Source organism: Tauraco erythrolophus, chromosome Z, assembly GCF_009769465.1.
Source record: "Tauraco erythrolophus isolate bTauEry1 chromosome Z, bTauEry1.pri, whole genome shotgun sequence".
Classification (NCBI taxonomy): domain Eukaryota; kingdom Metazoa; phylum Chordata; class Aves; order Musophagiformes; family Musophagidae; genus Tauraco; species Tauraco erythrolophus.
This window is the reverse complement of record NC_141496.1, coordinates 71341433-71361483: the sequence shown is the minus strand read 5'-3', so window position 1 is coordinate 71361483 and position 20051 is coordinate 71341433. Positions and strand designations below refer to the sequence as shown.

The 20051-nt window shown below is 43.0% G+C and overlaps 1 protein-coding gene and 1 pseudogene across 1 annotated transcript; one reads left to right on the top strand and one right to left on the bottom strand.

The window, feature by feature from the left end:
• Nucleotides 1–20051, bottom strand: part of LOC104380307 (eukaryotic translation initiation factor 2D-like) — a 777252-nt pseudogene that overhangs the window by 130704 nt on the left and 626497 nt on the right.
• LOC147526467 (E3 ubiquitin-protein ligase Topors-like) lies at nucleotides 11370–12404 on the top strand. The gene has a single exon (XM_086629737.1). The coding sequence runs from the start codon at nucleotides 11370–11372 to the stop codon at nucleotides 12402–12404; it is 1035 nt and encodes a 344-aa protein (XP_086485863.1).

Below are 20051 nucleotides of genomic sequence, written 5' to 3'. Positions count from 1 at the left end.
CTATTTAAAGGAAAATGTAAGCATTTAACTTTTTCACAAGAGAGCAACTGTCTGCTTTTAATACTCAGCATTCACATGGTACGTTCTAGGCCAAGTCTGAAATCTTAAATCAAAATGCTATCTTTGGTATGAAGAGGTGGGGTTCAATTTTACTTATTTTGCTTTTTTTTTTTTGTGGAGCGGTTTGAGATTTTTTTTTCTCGTTCATAAGAAATTTCTGTATATAAAAGAGTACTTTACATTGTAATTTTTTTTTCCAAACAATAGTCACACAAAGCACAAGAAGTGTTAATGAAATTCTGAAGGAGGAAAAGGTAGATATTTCTCCTAACATTTCTGTTTCTACAGTGCTAGAAATAAGCCTGAACTATCATGGTTGGATCTCTTTTTCTTCCTGGAGATTTCCCACAGTTAGAAAAAGAGGGAACCCTGCAGAATAATTCAGAATAATTTATACCTACACACTAATGGATTCTTTGGGGCTCTTTCTACTTTTGTTTGCAAATGGAATAGTGGATTTTTGGAAACACAGATATTATAAACTGGTTCTTCATGCAGTTAGATTTTCAGGGAAATATAGACAAAGGTAATAAATTCATAACAAAAAGGTAGACAAGGACATCAAGCTTCACGTCTTCATTTTCATGGCTCACACAGAAGCAAGAAGTTTCTCTTCTTTCTTCCCCTTCAAACCAGGAGGCAAAATCGGTTCCAGAATTGTTGCTATCATCTTTTCAGTTCACAACTGTAGTATTAGAGCTGGCAGGATAGCCACATAGTCTTCAAAGCAGTGAAGATTTGGGTAGAGAAAATGGTCTTCATTTGCTACTAGATGTTCCTGGGAAAGCTGAGTGGCTGTTTTGTCTGGGCTTGGTGAGGAATTGAGTCAGAATCAAAGTGTTTCTCTAATAGTTTTGGAGCAGCAGTTCAGCCTATTTCCTAATGTGCGTCCATGAAATATACTTCATCTTAGAGTAATGACCATGACATTATCATGCAGACAAAAACAAAGACAGATAGAATAAATTTTGCTTATAATCTGCAAGAATTACAGATTCTATAAGAATTACAAATCATAATAAGGAATGGGGTTTATAATAAGTAAACCTAAGCTCTACAAGGAATGTAAGGCTTACCAGATTACAGACAGTAACTATGGAGTTTTGCACATAATAGGTGAACCTGAGGTTATGCTGTCCTCTGTTTTCTGGATTGTTCTTTTTTTTTCCAAATAGGTGAACAGACAGCTGAACACAGATGGCTAGCTGAGAGAAATGAGAATTATCTTGCCCTCCCATTTTCATATCTACAATAGCCAGCAGCAAAAAAAAAAAAAAAAAAAAAAAAAAAAAAAAAGAGAGAGAGAAAGAAAGATGCCAGATGTGTATCCTAGCATGCTGATGTGAAGGAAACTTTGCAATGAATGTTGACATTTTGGCACTTAGGACATTGTTCTGACGGGGGTCTAAGTGGTGGAATGTCAACATTCTTCACTTCCTCCTAGGAAAATATTTGCTATGAAGTGTAAATAAAGTCTATAGAGTTTTTTCTTCACGTTAGCCCAGCTGAATCTGTAGGATGCTGATGTGAAAGCATGTGAAATGGAGAATAACATGATACATACAAAAATGTTCACAGTGTTGTCTACAGAAAAAGAACTTTTCGGTTGCAACTACTGGATTTGTAGGTATCTACTTCTTTTATATCTACAGTCAATATTAGTTCTTTAACCTAGACTGGCTGATGAGGAAAACACACACAAATGTCTCACGCAATTCACTATTGACTCCATATCTCCAGATCTCACAAGTCCTTGGCAGTGGTTTCCAAACAGCAGCTCTTTTTTTACCCAATTAACAGCACACTGAAACAGCAATGAGAGTCCTCATGAAATGATCACTTCATAACAGATAATCAGGAAGCACAAACTATCAAGCTACCACCAGCAGATCAAAGGCTACCTCACTGTGAGGTTCAAAAAAAACCCCAAACCAAGTAACATTCAATATGAGCTCACTGTACCATGTATTACTGCATTCCAACCTTCCTTGATGTTTTGGTTTTGAAGCCACTGGATGTACGTTGGACCGGAATGGTTCAGCCTGATACGCACTAGAAAGAATGGGCATAAATCACATTTTCCATTGCACTGATAGCCACCTACTGCTTTGATAAACTGTGTCGGATAGAACAAAACACAAAGCAGCCTCACTGAGCTACTGTAAATAATGCAATGGAAGGAAACAGCTCTGTTTCTGGACTACTCATTTAGGTTGAATAAGATATGACCAAGGCATTCAAGGTTTTAAGATACAAGGGCTTTCTTAAACAAATTTTGTTGGTGTTATCCTTGTTTGTCGTGCCACATCTAGTAAAATAGTGACTGAAGTACTTATTCTCAAATTATGTTAGACCAAAATTACAGTCAGTCAAAAAGAAAGCTCTAAAAAAGATACATCGTTGCAGAGAATCAAAACTAACTTTTAGCAAAAGACTTAGTTTAGCAAATACTCTGGAAGAGCGAAGTGTTTTAGAGAGAGACTGTAAAACAAACAGAAAGATGACAACTCTTCTACCTGAGAGTAAACTTGCGTATGGTCATATGGAAGCTCTACCCAGTTACAAAAAGTAATTGATTAATGTGTGAACCTCTCTCTAATCTGAAAGACAGGACAGAAATACCACAGAGATTTGAAATGTGTGTTTCTAAGAAGTAATGACACCCCTGGAGTCGGTTTCTCTGGCATTACTGAATGTCTTTTCTACTAGACAGCATGGTACATTTTGGGTGTTACAAAGATCAGTGACTTTGCTGAACAAAAGCAAGTCTTTCACTACCTTCCTTTTTAACAAATATTTTTGAGAGCACCAACAAATTATTAAAATAATAGAATGACAGAAATTAATATCTGGTTTTAACTATCACAGCACACACTTAAATGCACGCTATAAATGCAACTCTTCTGTTGTTTCATTTCTACTTAATACTTGAATTCAAGATGTGAAGAAGCCACCTAACCTTGGTTCATGCTGAACATGTTTGTAAGTGCTCAGAACTGTGTATTATATCTGAGTTCATAGTTAGTCACAGCAATAGAATTTTTGTTCCCTGGGAAATCACGAAAAAGAGTAATATTTTTAGGGGCCGTGTAGCTCCAGATGTTAGGACAGACAAATGCAGAAGAGCAGACTTACTTGCATTACCAATAGAATCTACTGCTTTATATAGATTTATATACCTCCATTTAGGAAAGTGTTCATAATCTAGGCTTAATTATGGGTTCTTATGGCAGTTTATTTTTCATTACAAAGTAAAACAAACCTCTCTCACTTTTCCTGGCAAAACTAATCTTTGTCTCAGGCAGTTGCTGCTCACTGTCATGCAGTTTGATCCAGATGTATCCTTCATACTGAAACCAAACATGGTGAAAACCCCTTAAGTAAAGCAAGTTTTTTGACTGTCAGCAGCTACAGTGCTCTAACTTCAGACCAACAAGGTGTTATTGAATTTGTAACTTTTGATCATATGAGGCTTACATCATCAGGTGATGATCAATTTTAATGTTAAAAAGGATCAATTTTCAAAGTTCTTTCTTCTTCTATTGTAGAAACCAAATCCTAGTACGTGTTTCTTGTTTCAATCTTCTAAGATGCGTTTTCAAGAAAGCAAAAAAGCAAAAAAGACTGTTGCAATTAAATCTGTATGTTGACAATTATATTTCAGTGATTGTAAGAGCTTTTGGTTGAAATCCCAATGTGCTTTTCCGTAGCAGGTAGCATGATTGAAAATTACTACCAGAAAGGGTCTCCCAAACCTTGCAATACTAGAAGTAATAATGAGAATGCAGTCGAAAATAATTTAGAAAACCCAAAGATTTTCTCAGTGATTTTCAGCCTCACTCCAAGGTATACCTGCCTCCAGAATTAGCGTAGTGTAAAGCTATCAATATACTCGTGCTTATTCTTCTTTCATCTCTTTACATTCATTATAGCTTAACTGAACTCTCCTTCATAGAATCATAGAATCATTATTGGCAAATAAGGATAAATAGCCCTGTAATGCTGGAAAAAGAAAGTGATTACTGAATTTTTGTCAAAACTTGTACCCTCATAACAAATCCATGCAATATTCAAACCAAACCAATAAAACCAATGCTGCAATTTCTCTTTGAAATAAAATTTATGGAGAAGAAAAATACGCCATGACCTCTTCTCTGTAGACAGTAACATTGTTGGCTTATTGACTTACTGACTACAAACAGTCATCTGACTGCAGTCTTTTTCCTTTTCCATTCCCAGGATACTTCTTATGGCATTTTAATGCCCTTAATGTACATGTGGATACATTTTTGTATGAAAATTAGTAATATGCTGCTGGGGTCTGTTAGTCTGTCTGTTTATTTTACATGTGTATATTTATATGAGAAATATTTTAGTCATTAAGCTTCATGTCAATGAAAAATCAACTTCCCAGTACATTTTTATAGAGTAGATCTTATATTATTGTTATAGTCAGAAAACTGACTGTAAAAATGGCTCTGTTTATGAGCATACCAGTCCCTGCGTGTCTTCGAGTCACTGAGAAGCTACAGTAATGGTTCTGTAGTTAAGGAATATATTTTGCAGACTTTACTTTAGGGACACCAGCATCTATTTTCCAGCTTTCTAAAATGCTTTAGCTTGAAAGAATTCCAGCTTAGCATAAACCTGTATTTCAGTTTATTAGCAGCACTCTAGTCATCAATAAAAGACACTTCAGACTTTGGTCATCTTGATTCAAAGACAGTGTGGTTCATTACATCTGTTAACTGTGTAGCAATGGAACAGGCCCTAGAGTTTTAATAGAGGACAGGAGCTTATTTATCTTCCTATGGAGCAGCCAGCATGGCACACGGGAGACAGACAGGCAGTACAACACACACAGGGAGACTTTTCCCATATGCAGACCTTGATTGGAGGCAAAGAATTTGATAAATAATTCAAAATAAATCAGACAAACCTCAAGCTTAGACAAAGGAAAAAAATGAGAGCCGTTTAGGCTCTCACCAGGTGCCAAAGGAAGAAAATTCCACTGCCACTCACAGGTAAATGGTAGCTGGCTGTTGGCCTGACTCCTACTTGTGTATAAAGTTTCCAAGGAGTGGAGACTGAAGATAATTTTTTCTCACATAGATGTCTTTTTCTATCATAGCAGATAACCAGTCTGGGCACCTGCTTGAGTTAAATTGTTAGCAATTTATAATGGAGCATCTGTTGTAGGGAAGAGTTAAGTTTTTGCAATTTATTATTGTGGGGTTTGTACTGCTCACTTTGGACTCCTTAGGAATGCCATAGATTATTATTTTTCTCTTGCATAATTCTTATCTTGGTTTTTGCACATTGTTTTTTTTCTTTTAGTAACTACCATTACATAACTGTTGGACATGGTAAGCAAAAGCCTGAAATACAGCCTTTGTTTTGAACGTGTGCTACCCTTCACGCGTGCAATGGAAGCTGCAATGTTTTGAAAATGATCACAAAGCACAACTGACATTTTTTAATGTACAGATATGGAGATATAGCTATGTAAAGACATATGTGCAGTTCTTTTGCTAGCGGTACCTTAAAAAACTGTATCCGAAACTACAGCTGAAGACCTTTTAACAGTTGCTAAGCATCCACCTTATTTGGACTCACCTACTGAAGAATAGTTACGGTCACCTATCTGGTCAGGTCAGTGTGTTTCCTGGAGACCACAGTGTGGACTGAAATACTGTCTCTGTACCTTGCTGTGGTTTTTGCAGCTCTGTCTCACTGGCTGTGAGTCTCTCGTCTTGATACTCAAAGTGGAAAATTTTGCTTAGATTTGTGTCGTGGGTTAGGCTGATCCGGCAACTAAACCCCATGCAGCTCTCCCACCCCAGTAAAATGGAGAGGAGAAAAATGTAGTAAAAGAGCTGAGGATCAAGATAAGGAACAGAGGAGCACCCACCAACCACGGTCCCGGGCAAAAGAGACTTTTTTCTTACAGCAAAACTATTTATTAACAGCTACCTACAAAGAGAAAAGCAAACAAAACCGGTTACTTAAGAGAATAACAAGGAAACAAGGCCAGGTCTTAAAAACAACACCACTCCCCTCCTTTGCCTCTTCTTCCCGGCTCTACCTCCTCCCCCCAGCGGCGCAGGGGGGCAGGGAATGGGGGAGTGCAGGTCAGTTCATTCCAAGTTGTTACTGCCACTTCTCTTAAAGGAAAAGGAGTCCTTACACCATTGTCCCTTGATCCAGTGGATCCTCTACTCACGGCGAAAGTGTGAATCCTGCCTGCTAGGAGGCAAATCCTTACCCCATCGGATTTGCCCCAAGTGCGGGCTTTACCAGTCCTGGACCTTTAAGGAGCTGTAGCCACTCGCTCTGGTGTGGGTCATCATACAGGCTTTAAATGCGCTCCGGCGTGGGTCGTCAGATCGACCTTAAATGCGCCTCCGTACAGACTTAGATGCGTAAATGCAAAATGCGTAAATGCGCCTCGACCTGTGCCCAGGATTCACAATAGTCTCAGGCTCAGGCATCTCTTTTAACAAAGCACCTCACCATCGGCGGGGGTTGTCCAACGGACCCTAGATGCGTACCGTGCTCAGGCTCTGGCATCTCTTCTCGACGTGGGTCCTCCACGGGCTGCGAGTGGGTCTCTGCTTGCTCCACCGAGGACTGTTTGCAAAGGGGTTGCTCGCAAGGGGGACTCAGCCGCGGCACACGCTGTTCCGTCCCATCTTCACTGACCTCTTATCTGTGTGGCCGTTTCTTAGATTTCAGTCCTTTCTGGGTGAACTCGGCCCGGTGGGCGCCCCGGCAGCGGGGCTCTCCCCGAGTTCCCCAAGCGGCTCCGCCGCCGCCATCCTCGACGGAGCGGGCACCGGCCCGGCCCAGGCCGCCGGCCCGGTCGGGAGCCGGGAGCGGGGGCCGTACCCCCTCCCTTTTCCTTGCTCCTGGGCAAAGGCACACCCTTCCGGTTCCTTTGTCCGACGTAAATAGGGCAATTCGCAGAGGCGCCGATTGGCTCAAGCCCCGAGGGGGATGGGAGTCCGGTCTGATGGGCAGCTTCTGCCACCCGGACCTCCCCCCCACTTCAAACCATAACAATTTGTCTGAATATGCTTCATTTCTGTAGAGCAGAGATACAAAATAGGCTGAAATAGATGCTGAAAAAATCAATCAGTGACAAAATTCGAAGTGGGAGATGGCAGAGCACTTGTGAACTAGAGAGACTACAAAATCACCAAAAAAACAAACAAAACACAACAAAGCCAGTGGGGAGAACTGCTCTTTTGAGGAATGGAAAATTTAATGGCTTACTGACTTGCTCCAGAGAGACAGAGTTATTCCCCACTAAAAAGATGTGAACTCAAAATGCTGTGGAAAAATGAGGAAACAGAGACACAGACGTGCACACGGGATTTATTTTAAATTATGTATTTCTTATTTTTTGGTAGCAGGGAGTAACTTGTTGTATACAAAATCTGCATGTTTTATGCATTCTTCACACGTGCTTCTAAATGTCCACCATATTGACTACAATACTGTCATGCTGAAGAGCACAGCTTGTGCTAAGAAAAAGCATAGGGGTAAGCAGTGATTCTACAGGTCAGAGCAAGCTGGTGCCACTTCTGTGGTAAGGCAACAGACAGTTGCACTCCAGATACGCGGGAGAAAAAAGTGCTATGGCATATTTAGAGCAAGTCCACAGATCTCTGCAGACCAACCAAGTCTCTGCCTACGCTTCAACTCAACTGGATGCCAGCCAGCTCACAACGGGAAACTGCTGTGAGTACAGTGCTATGCCAAGCCAATAAGTCTTGCTGAGACTTCAAGCTCAGAGCTGGCTCACAACTGACAGACAGAGTGAGTTTAATTCTGTCTGCAAAAGACTGAGCAGACATAGCTTTAGGGTAAAGGGAAGCTACTTTACTTTGGACTGGTACCATATGGTTTCTTGGAGAAAACAGAGAAAAAGCAAGTTAACAGTTGCAGGTAGAAAAAATACAATTTTCAGTAGAATGTAAATATTTCCCTTTGTTCACAGCCAAATAGCGCAGCTTATTGGCACACGACATTTTTTAGATGACTAACTGAAACCTTGGAAGATTGGGTGTGCATTTTAATCAGGAAGCACATTCCAAGTTATATTGACCAATGCAGATAAAGTTTTAAAAGGGCTAAGACTTCATGGTAAGCCGCTAGCCAATATCTCTTAGGAGTTACGGTAAAATATTTGTAGGGGTGAAGACGCTTTCATTTCTGCTTGTTCTTATGCCTTCAGGTCCTGCCTGGAAGTATGCACTGCTGGAATACTGGACTTTCTCACCGGGATGAACTAGACCATCAAAACTGTTTCTTTACACTGATGACAGACAGGTGGAGAATTCAGAGCATGTTCCAGTCAGGGGTTTGGTGTGATAAATAAGGACAAGATGAGTCCCAGCAACTAATTCAGGAAATCTCAAAAATCTCCTTCTTCAGTTTCTAAGAAGCGAAGCATAAAAGTCAGCTTTCTTGCAGGAATACTCTTTCTAATAAGCGAAATCTAAACCACTAGCTTTATGTCCATAAACCACGTCTCCCTTCCATGACTGTCCTGGCAAACTACAAGGAATCGTGATCTTTTACCACTTTTGTTCATGCTGTGGGAGTTAAAGCCCTCAAGAGCATCAATTTCAGAGACATTTTTGTGAGTCAGTGATAAGTTGCAAGGCCTAGAATGAGAGTTACATGCCATATACCTCGATCTTGCAGAGAAGTTGTACTTCAGTAAATAATTGCCAGAATTAGCTAATGCTGGGCTAATTTTGCTTTCTTTTTCTAACCAGATGTACCCATCAAGGGAAGTTCTTTGCTACGTATCCTCATGACCAAGCTGGTAAATTTATGATTCAAAGTGTATTAGTCCGTGGAATATATAGTGTAACATACAATATGGGTATGTTGAGGCACAATGAAGAGCCTCAACAGAATAACACAAGACTCAACTAGTCACTGGCTAGTATTTTGAAGGGATGTAACAACAGACATCGAGATTTCTCAGGAAATTCACTCCATTGTGAGACAGGTGATGAAGGAACCATGACAAGACAAAAGAAAGTCGGTGTAAAATTGAGTTTCAGAGAAAGAATCTGTTGAAATCCACTGTAATATGAATCTGAATGTGCACTACATGCATTAGAAAAGACTGAAGGGAAAAAAAGTCTTACCAGCACTGCAGAGTTTATGTCCAGAGCCTGCATGCTAAAATGAGGGAAACCCTGATGTTTTCCCATGGAACTGAGAAGTAACAAAGTTGCCATGCTGCATGAGATAGCATGAGAATAACTATGTGAGCTTTCAAAGTTTTCCATTTCAAACTGAAAGCAATATTTCTCTAGTAAAAATAGTCCAGTCTGGAAAAATTACTGCCTTCTTGCTTCTGTATCCCAAATACAAAAGATGAAAGTCAAAGCTCTTTCAAAATAACCCAGACTTGGGGATTTCTTCCTATCAAAGGCAATGGCCTATCAGTGCAGGAAGGACTCAGTGTTCAGTCCTTCTCACAGAACTGGACAACTCTGCAGACTGTGAAGTGGGGAACTGGCCTTGTGTCAGTTTGTGGCGGCTGGTGTTACCAGAGGTCTCAACTTTGGATCAGCCTGAGGCTGAGAAGAAACCCCTTCCAAAGAAAACGCCATTGATCCTGCTGTGTTTCTTGAAAAAGAAGTTGATTTACATGCACCAGTATTTTTCGCCAAAAGGTTCCTAAAAAATCCCAGTCCATTTTAACCTCTGTTCAGCTTTTGTAGTCAGTTCTGTGAGTGTCCTGCAAGAAGCAGACATGGAGCATGCAGTACAGCGGCAGAAAGCAAAGCAGAACTGCTAAAGAAACGATGCAGAGAGAACACCCCAAGACAATCCCAGCGCTTTCTGGAGACCATTTGTTTGCACCGTAGGGGTCAGTTCCCAGGGGTTCTGTGTCTGGTCATCATGTTCACAGCATCTCTGTCACTCAGCTGACGGGATACGCCCACAGTGCCTGTTTGCTGTGGTTTGCCTGTTGCATCTGGTTCTTGGAGCAGAAGCATGCCGCGTTACTAGAGCAACACGGGGACTGAAACCTCAGCTTTACCTCCACTTCTCTGAAGTAGGGATAGACTTGTCAGAAAATAATCTGGTTTATAACAAATCAATAGTAAGGAATCGAAACCAAAATGTTGTGACTATTGGACCTCTCTTTGGGATTTGCCCTGCTTTGATCAGGGAGCTGGACTGGGTGAATGACCTAGAGCCTAAAAGTATTTTATGATTCCATCGAAAGTTCCAACTACAAAGAATTACAATGCCCTGTTAGCATATAACTGCAGGTTTTCTGGTGCAATAGCAGCCTGAAAACCAAGTTTTCCTCCGAAAAATGCCTACACAGTTGCTAAAGTGCCAGCAAAATCAAAAGAGAAACATCTGCTGAGGGTGACAATAAGGGGAATTTCTACATTGCATAAATCAGAAAGCCAGGGCTTGGGCCTAAAGCGATCCTGGTCCCTTTGTTCAGCCTGAACCCTGGCCACAGACACCCACTGCATCCCATCCAGAAGTCTGAAATCTGAGCACAGAAATGTCACCTCCAGCCTGAACATGACGTGCAATAGTCCAGATCAGGTCAAGCTCACACAATTTAAACCAAGCTAGATTTAAACTGCTGCTGAAACGGGTTGACAGATCTGTCTCCTTACTTCTCCCTTCTCTGCACCAGTATTTGCACAGCTGATCCTGCTGATCCACTAGGACCAGAGTAATAATTGCCCTGTGGGCAAGGATGTCTTGCTGTGATTTCCCCAAGTCAGTCTTGTCACTGAGTTCCGGAAGGATGGGTTCCGTTGTCACCAACTCTGGAAGGATGGGTTCCGCTTCACCTAGCGACATTAGAACCAGGCGCCTGTCGCCTGGCACCGAGTCCCAACCAACTGGTTCGTGGCTGCATCCCAGCTGAGCACTCGTGAAGCTGGATTGCTGAGCGAGCTTTGGTGGTTGTGTCCTGGTTGGGGAGTTGCTCCTTGCAACTCTCCATTCCAAACCCGAAGCGATCAAAGGCTTTTCCCCGGCCCTACCAGCTGCAGGCAACCGGAGCACCCAGGAGGCGTGTTCACAGCAGCAGAGGTGAGCTGTGCGGGGACACCTGGCCCTGGGGTGCGGAGCCGGGAGGGTTTCCTTCTGGAGGGACCTGGGCGTTTCTTCCACCCCTCCCCGGGCCAGCCAGCAATTGTGGCCTCTCTTCTTCTTCCAGAGTGACACCCGCTGCAGCAGTGCCAGTGAGAGGGAGTGTCTTGACACCACCAGCTCCCCCCAGCCCACCGCAGCAAGTGGAGAGCATGGCCACGGAGCTGCACAACTGCTGTCCAATATGCCTGGACAGCTGGGAGGAGGCCAGCTTCGTGATACCATGCCTCCACCAGTTCTGTTACACCTGCATCCTGCGGTGGGCTGAGAGCAAGCCCGAGTGCCCCCTCTGCAAGAGGGGGGTGAGCTCCATCGTGCACTCGGTGAGGGCGGACGATGACTTTGAGGAGTACATCATCCCACCACCTGCAGCTCCATCAGTCGTCGTCCGCCCAATGGGAGTAGCTCCTGGACGTCACGACGCTCTCAACCTGCGTCGCCCTGCAGCATCCCCACCACCAGCTGCAGGGCCAGTGCCCAGGGCTCCGGTGGGCGGCCTCTATCCCCACATCTGGGCATCAATCTTCAGAGAGGACCCGGCTCTGCTCCGGCCCATGCTGCCCTGGCTGCAGCAGGAGCTGGTCCTGATCTTTGGGGTTGGCCACAGGGAAGCAGCAGCAGCAGCACAGAGGCATGTCCTGTCCAGCCTGCAGCTCTTTGGGCTGGATGAGGAGACTCTGCTCCATCTGCTGCGGGCTGCCCTGGGCAGGCATACGGGGAGCTTTGTGCACCGGCTGATAGACACCATCCTGCGCCGGTGCAGCAGGGAGGCCCGTCGTCAGATGGGCCTGGAGGACACTCTGGCTGCCCAGGAGCAGGAGGGCAGCCCCGCGGCTGCTCCCCGACCTGCACCTGCCTCCGGCCCTGCTGCCTCCCAGAGGGGGTCTCCTGCCCCCAGTCCAGCTCCCTCCAGCAGCCCTGGGAGATCGGAGGCAGAAGAGCTCCCCAGCACGTCATCAGCTGCCCTTCGTGGGGGTCTGGACAGCCCCTGCTCTACCCCTGTTCCCACCCACGGGGAGCAGGAAGAGCCCCAGGAGGACCCACAGGAGGCTGTGCCTGGGCCCTCCGCTCCCAGCCAGGGCAGCCAATACCCCCCTGGGGAGTGCCGGCGAGCCCCAAAGAGAAGAACCAGCAGCTCTGAGGCCACTTCATCGCCCAAAAAGAGGCCATCCCACCAGCGACAGTAGGGGGTGGCCCAGGAGCTGCCACAACCAGGGCGGGGCCAGCAGCTGGGGCATGTGCTGGCCCACAGATCCATCTGAAGGCTCTCGGTGCTCAAGATCCATCAAAGAAACTGCATCGCCCAAAGGCAAGTGCAGCTGCTCCCGGGGCAGATGTTTCCAGCCAAGGGGTCTCCAGTCCCAGCCTGTGCCCCACTGCTCATCGCTCAGGCCTGGCCTCCTCCTCCTCACCACACCCTCTGACCCATTCCCCATCCCGGGGCTCTGCTCTCCTACCATCCTGCACTGCCAGCGCACAAATCCCTCCTGCGCGGAGTGACGACTCGGTGCTGTGCTCTGCATCCCCCTGGGGCTGAACCCTGCCAAGGCAGGATCCCCAAGAACTTCAAGCAGGAGAGTGCCAAGTTCTGCAGCTGGGGAGCCAAAGAACTGGAATCGAAGTTCTGAAGCTGGGAAGCAGACCTGGGACACCCAGGAGACAGAACGGAGTCTTTAGCTGTGTGTCTGGGTATGCAGTCGCCAGGGAAGCACTAGGTGTGTGGAGCTCCAAGAGAACATCTGCTTGGATCAAATGACTGTATCCAGATTACCTGTGCAGCCTTCCCATGACTGACACACAGAGGGAGAAAGGATCGAACTGAATCCAGGACACCAATAAAAAGAGAAAAGAAAAAGGTCGGTAAGAAACTATTTTTTTACTTAACATTCAGATGCCGGAAAAAACACTGTTTATAAGCACAGCTAAATCAAAATGTTTGCATCTCTTTTAGAGGTAATTCCTTTTTATTTACACAAAACAATGTTCACTCCAGGTTAATCTGAAGTCAGATTACACTCATTCATTTATTTGCTTGCATTACACCTTTTTCCAGTTGTCTTATCTGCCTCTCTGCCTCCATCAGATAAACATTGGTATCTATTCCTGTCAATTAAACTGTACGGCGAGCTTCAAAACAGAACTTTTGCTGCCTATAGATTGTACCAGATGATCTGAAATGTAAAAGGAACTATTCTCTTTCTCGTCCGATTTAGTTTCTATTCCCTGTTGTGTTCTCATGTCTTGTTTTTCGTTTAGTATAAGAGAACTGCACCTTAGAGAACGTCTTTTCAGCTGAGGCTCCAAAGCTCTTTAACTTATTGCATATTTAAGAAAATTAATTAGAAGTCTTGATGAGACATTGTCGTGGGTTAGGCTGGCCCTCCCACACAGCCGGTCACTCCCCCTCCCCCACCCCCAGGAATGAGGGAGAGAATTAAAGAAGAAAAGGGAAACCCGTGGGTTGAGATAAGAACAATTTAATACAGATGATTTAATACACAGGGCAGATGCTCACCACCCCCTCGTATGCGAAGTCCGCCTCATCCCGAAGCTGCAATCCCGGACAAACGCGAGGCCCCAAAATAGAGAGGGGCAGAGAGGGAGAGAGAGTACTCCGAGAGTGGGAGTACTGGGAGAGAGAGAAAAAGAAAGAAAAACAATAGAGCAAAAGCGCAGCAAGCGCAAAAGAGCAAAAGCGCCGAAAGAGCCAAAGTGCAAAAGCCCTTCTGTCCGGCTGACCCTCACTTTTATACTGGGCATGATGCTGCATGATATGGAATATTAATTGGCCAGTTTGGCCCTCAGTCTTAAGTTCCACCACAAATCACAAGGGGAATCGTGTCCCCCGTGTCCCAGCTATGCTCCCCCCTTATCCCGCCGTGCTTCTGCACTCCGGCACACTGAAAAGTCCTTGGAGTTTCACATCCAACCACAAACATCAACTTGCTATCAGCATTCTTCTCAGAGCGAGCCTCTGAGTAAAACCAAAACACGGAGCTCTTCTAGCTGTTAGAAAGAAGAGCTAACCCGGTCCCAGCTAAAACTGGGACAGACATTAAAAGCAGATTCCAAAGCATAGTCTGTAAAATCAGTCCATAACTTGGCATGTTCAAACATTCAGGTGTACCTGTATGAGTCAGACTTGTAGCTGTAGAAAAATTGCAGATGCTTCTGCAAAATTAGCTGTGCAACTGGTTTGGTCAGATCTGTTAATAGTTACCAAGTATTGTCTATCATCTTCACTGAATTTCTGAGTGCAGCTCAGCTAGTTAGTCATACTATAGTCAGGCCAATGTTCTAATAAAAATCCCCAAATAGATATCAGCCAATCAGTTTTGAAGAACGATATATATGATTCTAATTCTTGACACAGTGGGTCACCAACATTTGGTTTTTCAATTGGTCCACAACAATGCTCTGAAAAATAAAAGGAAGAGTTTTGGAAAAACACTTAGCGTATTGGTATATTACTGTGATTCTGACAGAGGTCTGAAAACATTCCATAAAGTTGTGCAGTTGGAGAATTACAAAATCTGGCTGCTGAATACTTAGAAGAGGTTATTTTTTTTTTTTCTTTTTTTTTTTTGAAGTGGACATATTAATTTGTCTTATGATAAGGTGACAACTTGGCTGATTCGTGCAATCAAGGGTCAAAATTCAAAGCCTGGATTTAGGACAACAAATGTCATACAAGTAATTCATCCATTTTCTTCGTAAGTCCCTTGAGATATCAGTACATTAGCTTCTCAATGATACGCTCTTTTCCATAACCCTATAAAGCTTAATCTGAAGACAGGTTATGTTCATGTCCTGATTTGGACATCATTCCATGGCTGTACTCCAAGGTACTTAGAAACCTTCCTGTAATTTCCAGTTCAAATTTACTCAGGACTGTTGGATATTAGGCATTTACCTTAAATGTCATTTGCCCTTAAAAATTTGTATCTCTCTCCTCCTCAAAAGTTGCCCCTTCCCATCTGTTCGTATAAGGAGGCATTATATCCTTGCCAAGCTTTGGTGAAGGCAAGGAAGCCAAGTTGGAAAGAGCTGTTTCATTACACTAATCGTGTCACTGTCCCTTTTTTACACCTTGTCCAATTTTAATTCATCGCTCTTGAACAAAGCCCTGTACACAGAATTTCAAATGAAGATTTAGCTGTGCATTGTAAAACACTATTAATGTTTTCCACTTTCCTGTCTCTGCTAAAAATAGCTCACTAGTACATGCTAGAGTTGCATTAGCCTTTTGCACAGCTGCTTTATTTTGGAAACTTAAAAGTCCTACCACCAGAAAGTACATGCAGTTTTTTTTCCCTTCTTATCTCATTCCCTTCAGTTCAGAAGTCCTTTATCATTTGTATCTAAACCCATAACTTTGCTCTCTGTCCTGTTGATATTTAACTCCTTTTCTAGCACTGGAGTTGACAAAGTCATCTAATTTCTGTCAGTGTCTTTCAACTTTATTTCGTCTTCAATTTACATGAGCACACAGGCAGTCCTGTACACACATTTTAGCTCACCTGTATGTAGTTACTATACAACTGGTTTAATGTGGGCTTGAGAAAATCATAGATGATTCTTACTTCCTATATTCCTTTTCCCTGTACTCTTTCTTCAAGGAGATGTAAGTAACTTCGATGCCTGCTCCCTCTCTTTCTTAGTATACTTTTTTTCCCTGAGAATGGTATTTTGAATATCTTACTTGCCATTAGTAATAAATTCAGACTGTGAGCTAGGAAATGACTGATCCCTTTGTGTGGTGTTACACTTCATTCTCCGTACTGCCCATGTTGAAAGGAGCACTGGCTTTTTGGCTTAGCTTTCCTTTTGAGTCTTGAGAAGTCAGGTTTGGTACTTTTACTTCCCAGTAAGTAAACAGGAATAAGTAACAAGCAGCTTAATGAAGAAAGCCTCAAAATTCCTAGCTCTAGCATTCTACACAAAACTGGAAGTGATTACTCAGTGTTGCTTTTTTAATTTTTTTTTAAGTTCCATATGTCTTCATTTACTTTTACTAGTACCACACACTATTGAAATATTAATATGGTAATGATATGTCACTTTCTGCTCTTAATATATTCCTTCAGATATCGATGAATGCTCATTCCAGAACATATGTGTATTTGGTACCTGCAATAATCTCCCAGGAATGTTTCATTGTATATGTGATGATGGCTATGACCTAGATCGAACTGGGGGAAACTGCACAGGTATGTCTCTTCTGCTCAGAAATAGGTCAAGACTTACCTTTTTTTGTAATCGCCCCAAGTCCATTTAAAGATGAGTTCACAAAACATGCGTTTGATTCTCTTACAGCAATGAGAGTGTGTTTTCCTCACTAAACAAGGAATGTGTAGAATGGCATGCTTTGGAGTTGGTTTAAGAATGGGACAAAAAGCATGACTTCTTCAATAGGCAGCTGTACAAACGTTTTTCCTAAGTGTTCAATGAATTATTAGTAGTTCTTTTGTTCAATTTCAGCGTTTGAACTTCACTTGCATTTGAGCTTTTCTTGCCCATTTTTTCTTTAAAAGTAAAATCACTGTTCTTTTCTGTCTAGTGAGCAGATTTATAAATGTAACCTTCCTCTTTTAGGTATGGATGACTGTGCCAATCTCATTAATTGTGTTAATGGTCTTTGTGTAAATGCTCCCAGAAGACAGGAGTCTAATTGCCCTCCAGACGTCCAGCTGAATCCTGCTGGAGTGGGTTGTGTGGGTAAGTAAAGCTACCTGAAGTGTTACTTTAGAAATCACACCCAAGGTGACTGTTTTAATGCAAATAAGAGTAGCAAGATAGAAAAATGATACTTCCACATGCTGCATATTCTCTTGTGTACTTTTCTAGAGGTGGAGTTAATGATTTTAATTGATTAGTGGTGAACATAGTTTCTTCAAAATACACCTTTTTAAAATGTGTCAGAACATATATTTTCTGCATTTCCATTCTCTTGACAGTCAACAATTCACTTTTCAAAACCAGAATTTTTTAATTCTAGATGTGTCTTGGGACTGGTTAGCTTAAGTCTAAACTGGCATTAAAACTGATTGTGATACCCATTTGGCTGGAAACAAAGTAAAAGACTTGTTTCACTGGAGTTAATGAAATTCCCTCTGGCTTACACAGCCAGTCATTTTCTTTACTTTTCCCCCTTGCTACAGCGTACAGGACTGTCATTTGACTAGAGTGTATACTAGCAGTCTAGGGAAGTTTAGGGGAAGGGCGGTGTTGAGAGAGGGGCAAGGTTCAGCCATAGGGATTTGTGTGTGATCCTGGGAAAGCCTTCTCACTTTTTATTTGGAAAACAGCCTTTTTCTTCTATTACCTTGGGAGGACTTAAATTCTCCTGAATTGGTAGTTAGAACTCTATCCATTTTCTAAGTATTTACAGTAATACTACAGTGTGGTGACAGATAAATATATTCTAAGCAAATGGTTTCTAAAGAAATGCAGACTTCTTTCAGAACAAATTTTATAGCTATCTTTTCCATGTTTCTCCATTTTCTGCCTAGGACTATTCTCTGTTGCTTCTCTGGATGCTAGGAAAAAAGTCCTGTTTGAGACCTTTAAATGTCCACACTCTTGGCCAATTTATTCTAAAACTTTAAGCTGAGATTTGTAAAGATGAAGTGAATTTATGTAATCTATTCTCATTGCACTGGAAACCTGTGTTTCTGTCTCCCAGAGACTCTTCTGACAGTTCCTGCCTTAATACTTTTCTTCTGCAGTTCCAGTCTGACTTAAGCTTTCAGCTTTGCCTTCTCTGATGATTCAGCTGAAGCAATGAAATCCTGCCTTTTTGTCTCCCCTTCTGCAGCACATAACTACCAAGATGCTCATTATTTCCTACAAGCAGATGCTGTATGTGATCAGCCCTGAAAGCCCTGATTTGTGACCAAAGAATGTCAGTGATCTCCAAAGAAGCTTAGGAGAACGAATGCTGCTACCTGACATGTTTTGCTGAAAAATGGGAGCTTGAGTTGGCACTCTACATTGGGGCCGGTTGTCCCAGAGATGTTTTTGCCAGAGGTCCCATGTTTCCTCAAAGAATCCTTCACAGTGGAAGGGAACCTACTGGAGGGCAGATGTAGCAACTCTAGAGTCCCAAATAAGAGATCAAGCCCTCCCTCTCTGAAGAAATGGTGTTGAAGAAGAAAGTGATAGAAAAACTATTTGACCCTTCATTGCTTCTGTCCTGAGGAAATACTGCTAGGGCTGTCCATCTCTCTGGTACAAAGACTCTTTTCCTTTCCCTGGTGTAAGAAGCAATTTTAGTTTTTTCATGACTGATTGTGCAGAAAAGAGACTTGCAAGATTTAGCCCCCTGAGCAAACGTAGCCACAGAGGCTAGTAGACCTCACCAAGAAAAAGGAAAATTTCTTGCTTCTGGAATGCACAAGTTGTGCTGAAAAATGTTCCAGAAACTTCTTGTCAAAGGACAGCAGCTTCTGGTTCTCTTGAATAGCAGTATCGCGTGCACACTGAAGCAATAAAGGCAGAGGAATTTTAATTCCAGTTCCTTTCAGAAGAAAGAGAAACATTACCCTTGGTAAAGAGGAATGTGGTGCTGTGTCAAGACAGTTCATGTGAGGAGTAAACCAAAATCAAAAACCCTTGATGGGCTCGATATGGATACTCTGCTAGAGAATTCCAGGCTCTGCCTTCATTCCAAAGTCTGTTGTCTCCTGTTATTCTCAATGGGCCTGAGATCTTGGGCTGAAGCTGACTTCCAAAATGGTCATAGTTTTCACTTATCCCAGGAAGAATGAAGCCAGAAGAAAGAAGATCTCTTCTTGACTTCTCTTCCAAAGGCAGATGTCTGTTGCTATCACGAACGGAGAGAAGCATCCAGTTCCTCTGAGAACCAGAAAAGACAGGTATTCTCAGAATAACCACATGTGGCTTGTTTCATCTCATGTCCACATTGAGAACAACAGGATGTGCCCTTTTAAAAAGGCAGCTCGTTTTACTCTCTTCTAACATTGTCTCAAAAAAAAGAAAAGGACTTCCACTCTACCATATGCTGATCAGTGGTCTCAGGTAAATCTTGCCTCTAGGGAGATAAAGGTGTCCTGCTTGAAGTTTCTTCTTCTTCCCTCAGAAGCCTAGAGGTACAGAATACATCTGCCTCTGCCACTCAGTTCTGAACTGAATATTTTAGCTTTACAACAGTGTGCGTTTATGGTGAGATACTGAAATTTGTTGTCGAATGTGTGGGGCACAGAAACACCCTCTGTCCTGGTTTTAGTTGGGACAGAGTTAGCTCTTCTTTTTATCAGCTAGAAGAGCTCCATGTTTTGGTTTTACTCAGAGGCTCACTCTGAGAAGAATGCTGATAGCAAGTTGATGTTTGTGGTTGGGCGTGAGACTCCAAGGACTTTTCAGTGTGCCGGAGTGCAGAAGCACGGCGGGATAAAGGGGAGCATAGCCGGGACAAGGGGGCCACCATTCCCCTTGTGATTTGTGGTGGAACTGAAGATTGAGTGCCAAACTGGCCAATTAGTATTCCATATCATGCAGTGTCATGCCCAGTATAAAAGTGAGAGTCAGCTGGAAAGAAGGGCTTTTGCTCTTTGGCTCTTCCGCCGCTTTTGCTCTTTTGCGCTTGCTGCGCTTTTGCTCCATTGCCTTTCTTTTTCTCTCTCTCCCAGTACTCCCACTCTCGGAGTACTCTCTCTCTCCCTATTTCGGGGCCTCACGTTCATCTGAGATTGCAGCTTCGGGACGAGACGGGCTGCGGATAGAGGGGGTGGTGAGCATCTACACTGTGTATTAAATCATCTGTATTAAATTGTTCTTATCCCAACCCACGGGTTTCCCGTTTCTCCTTTAAT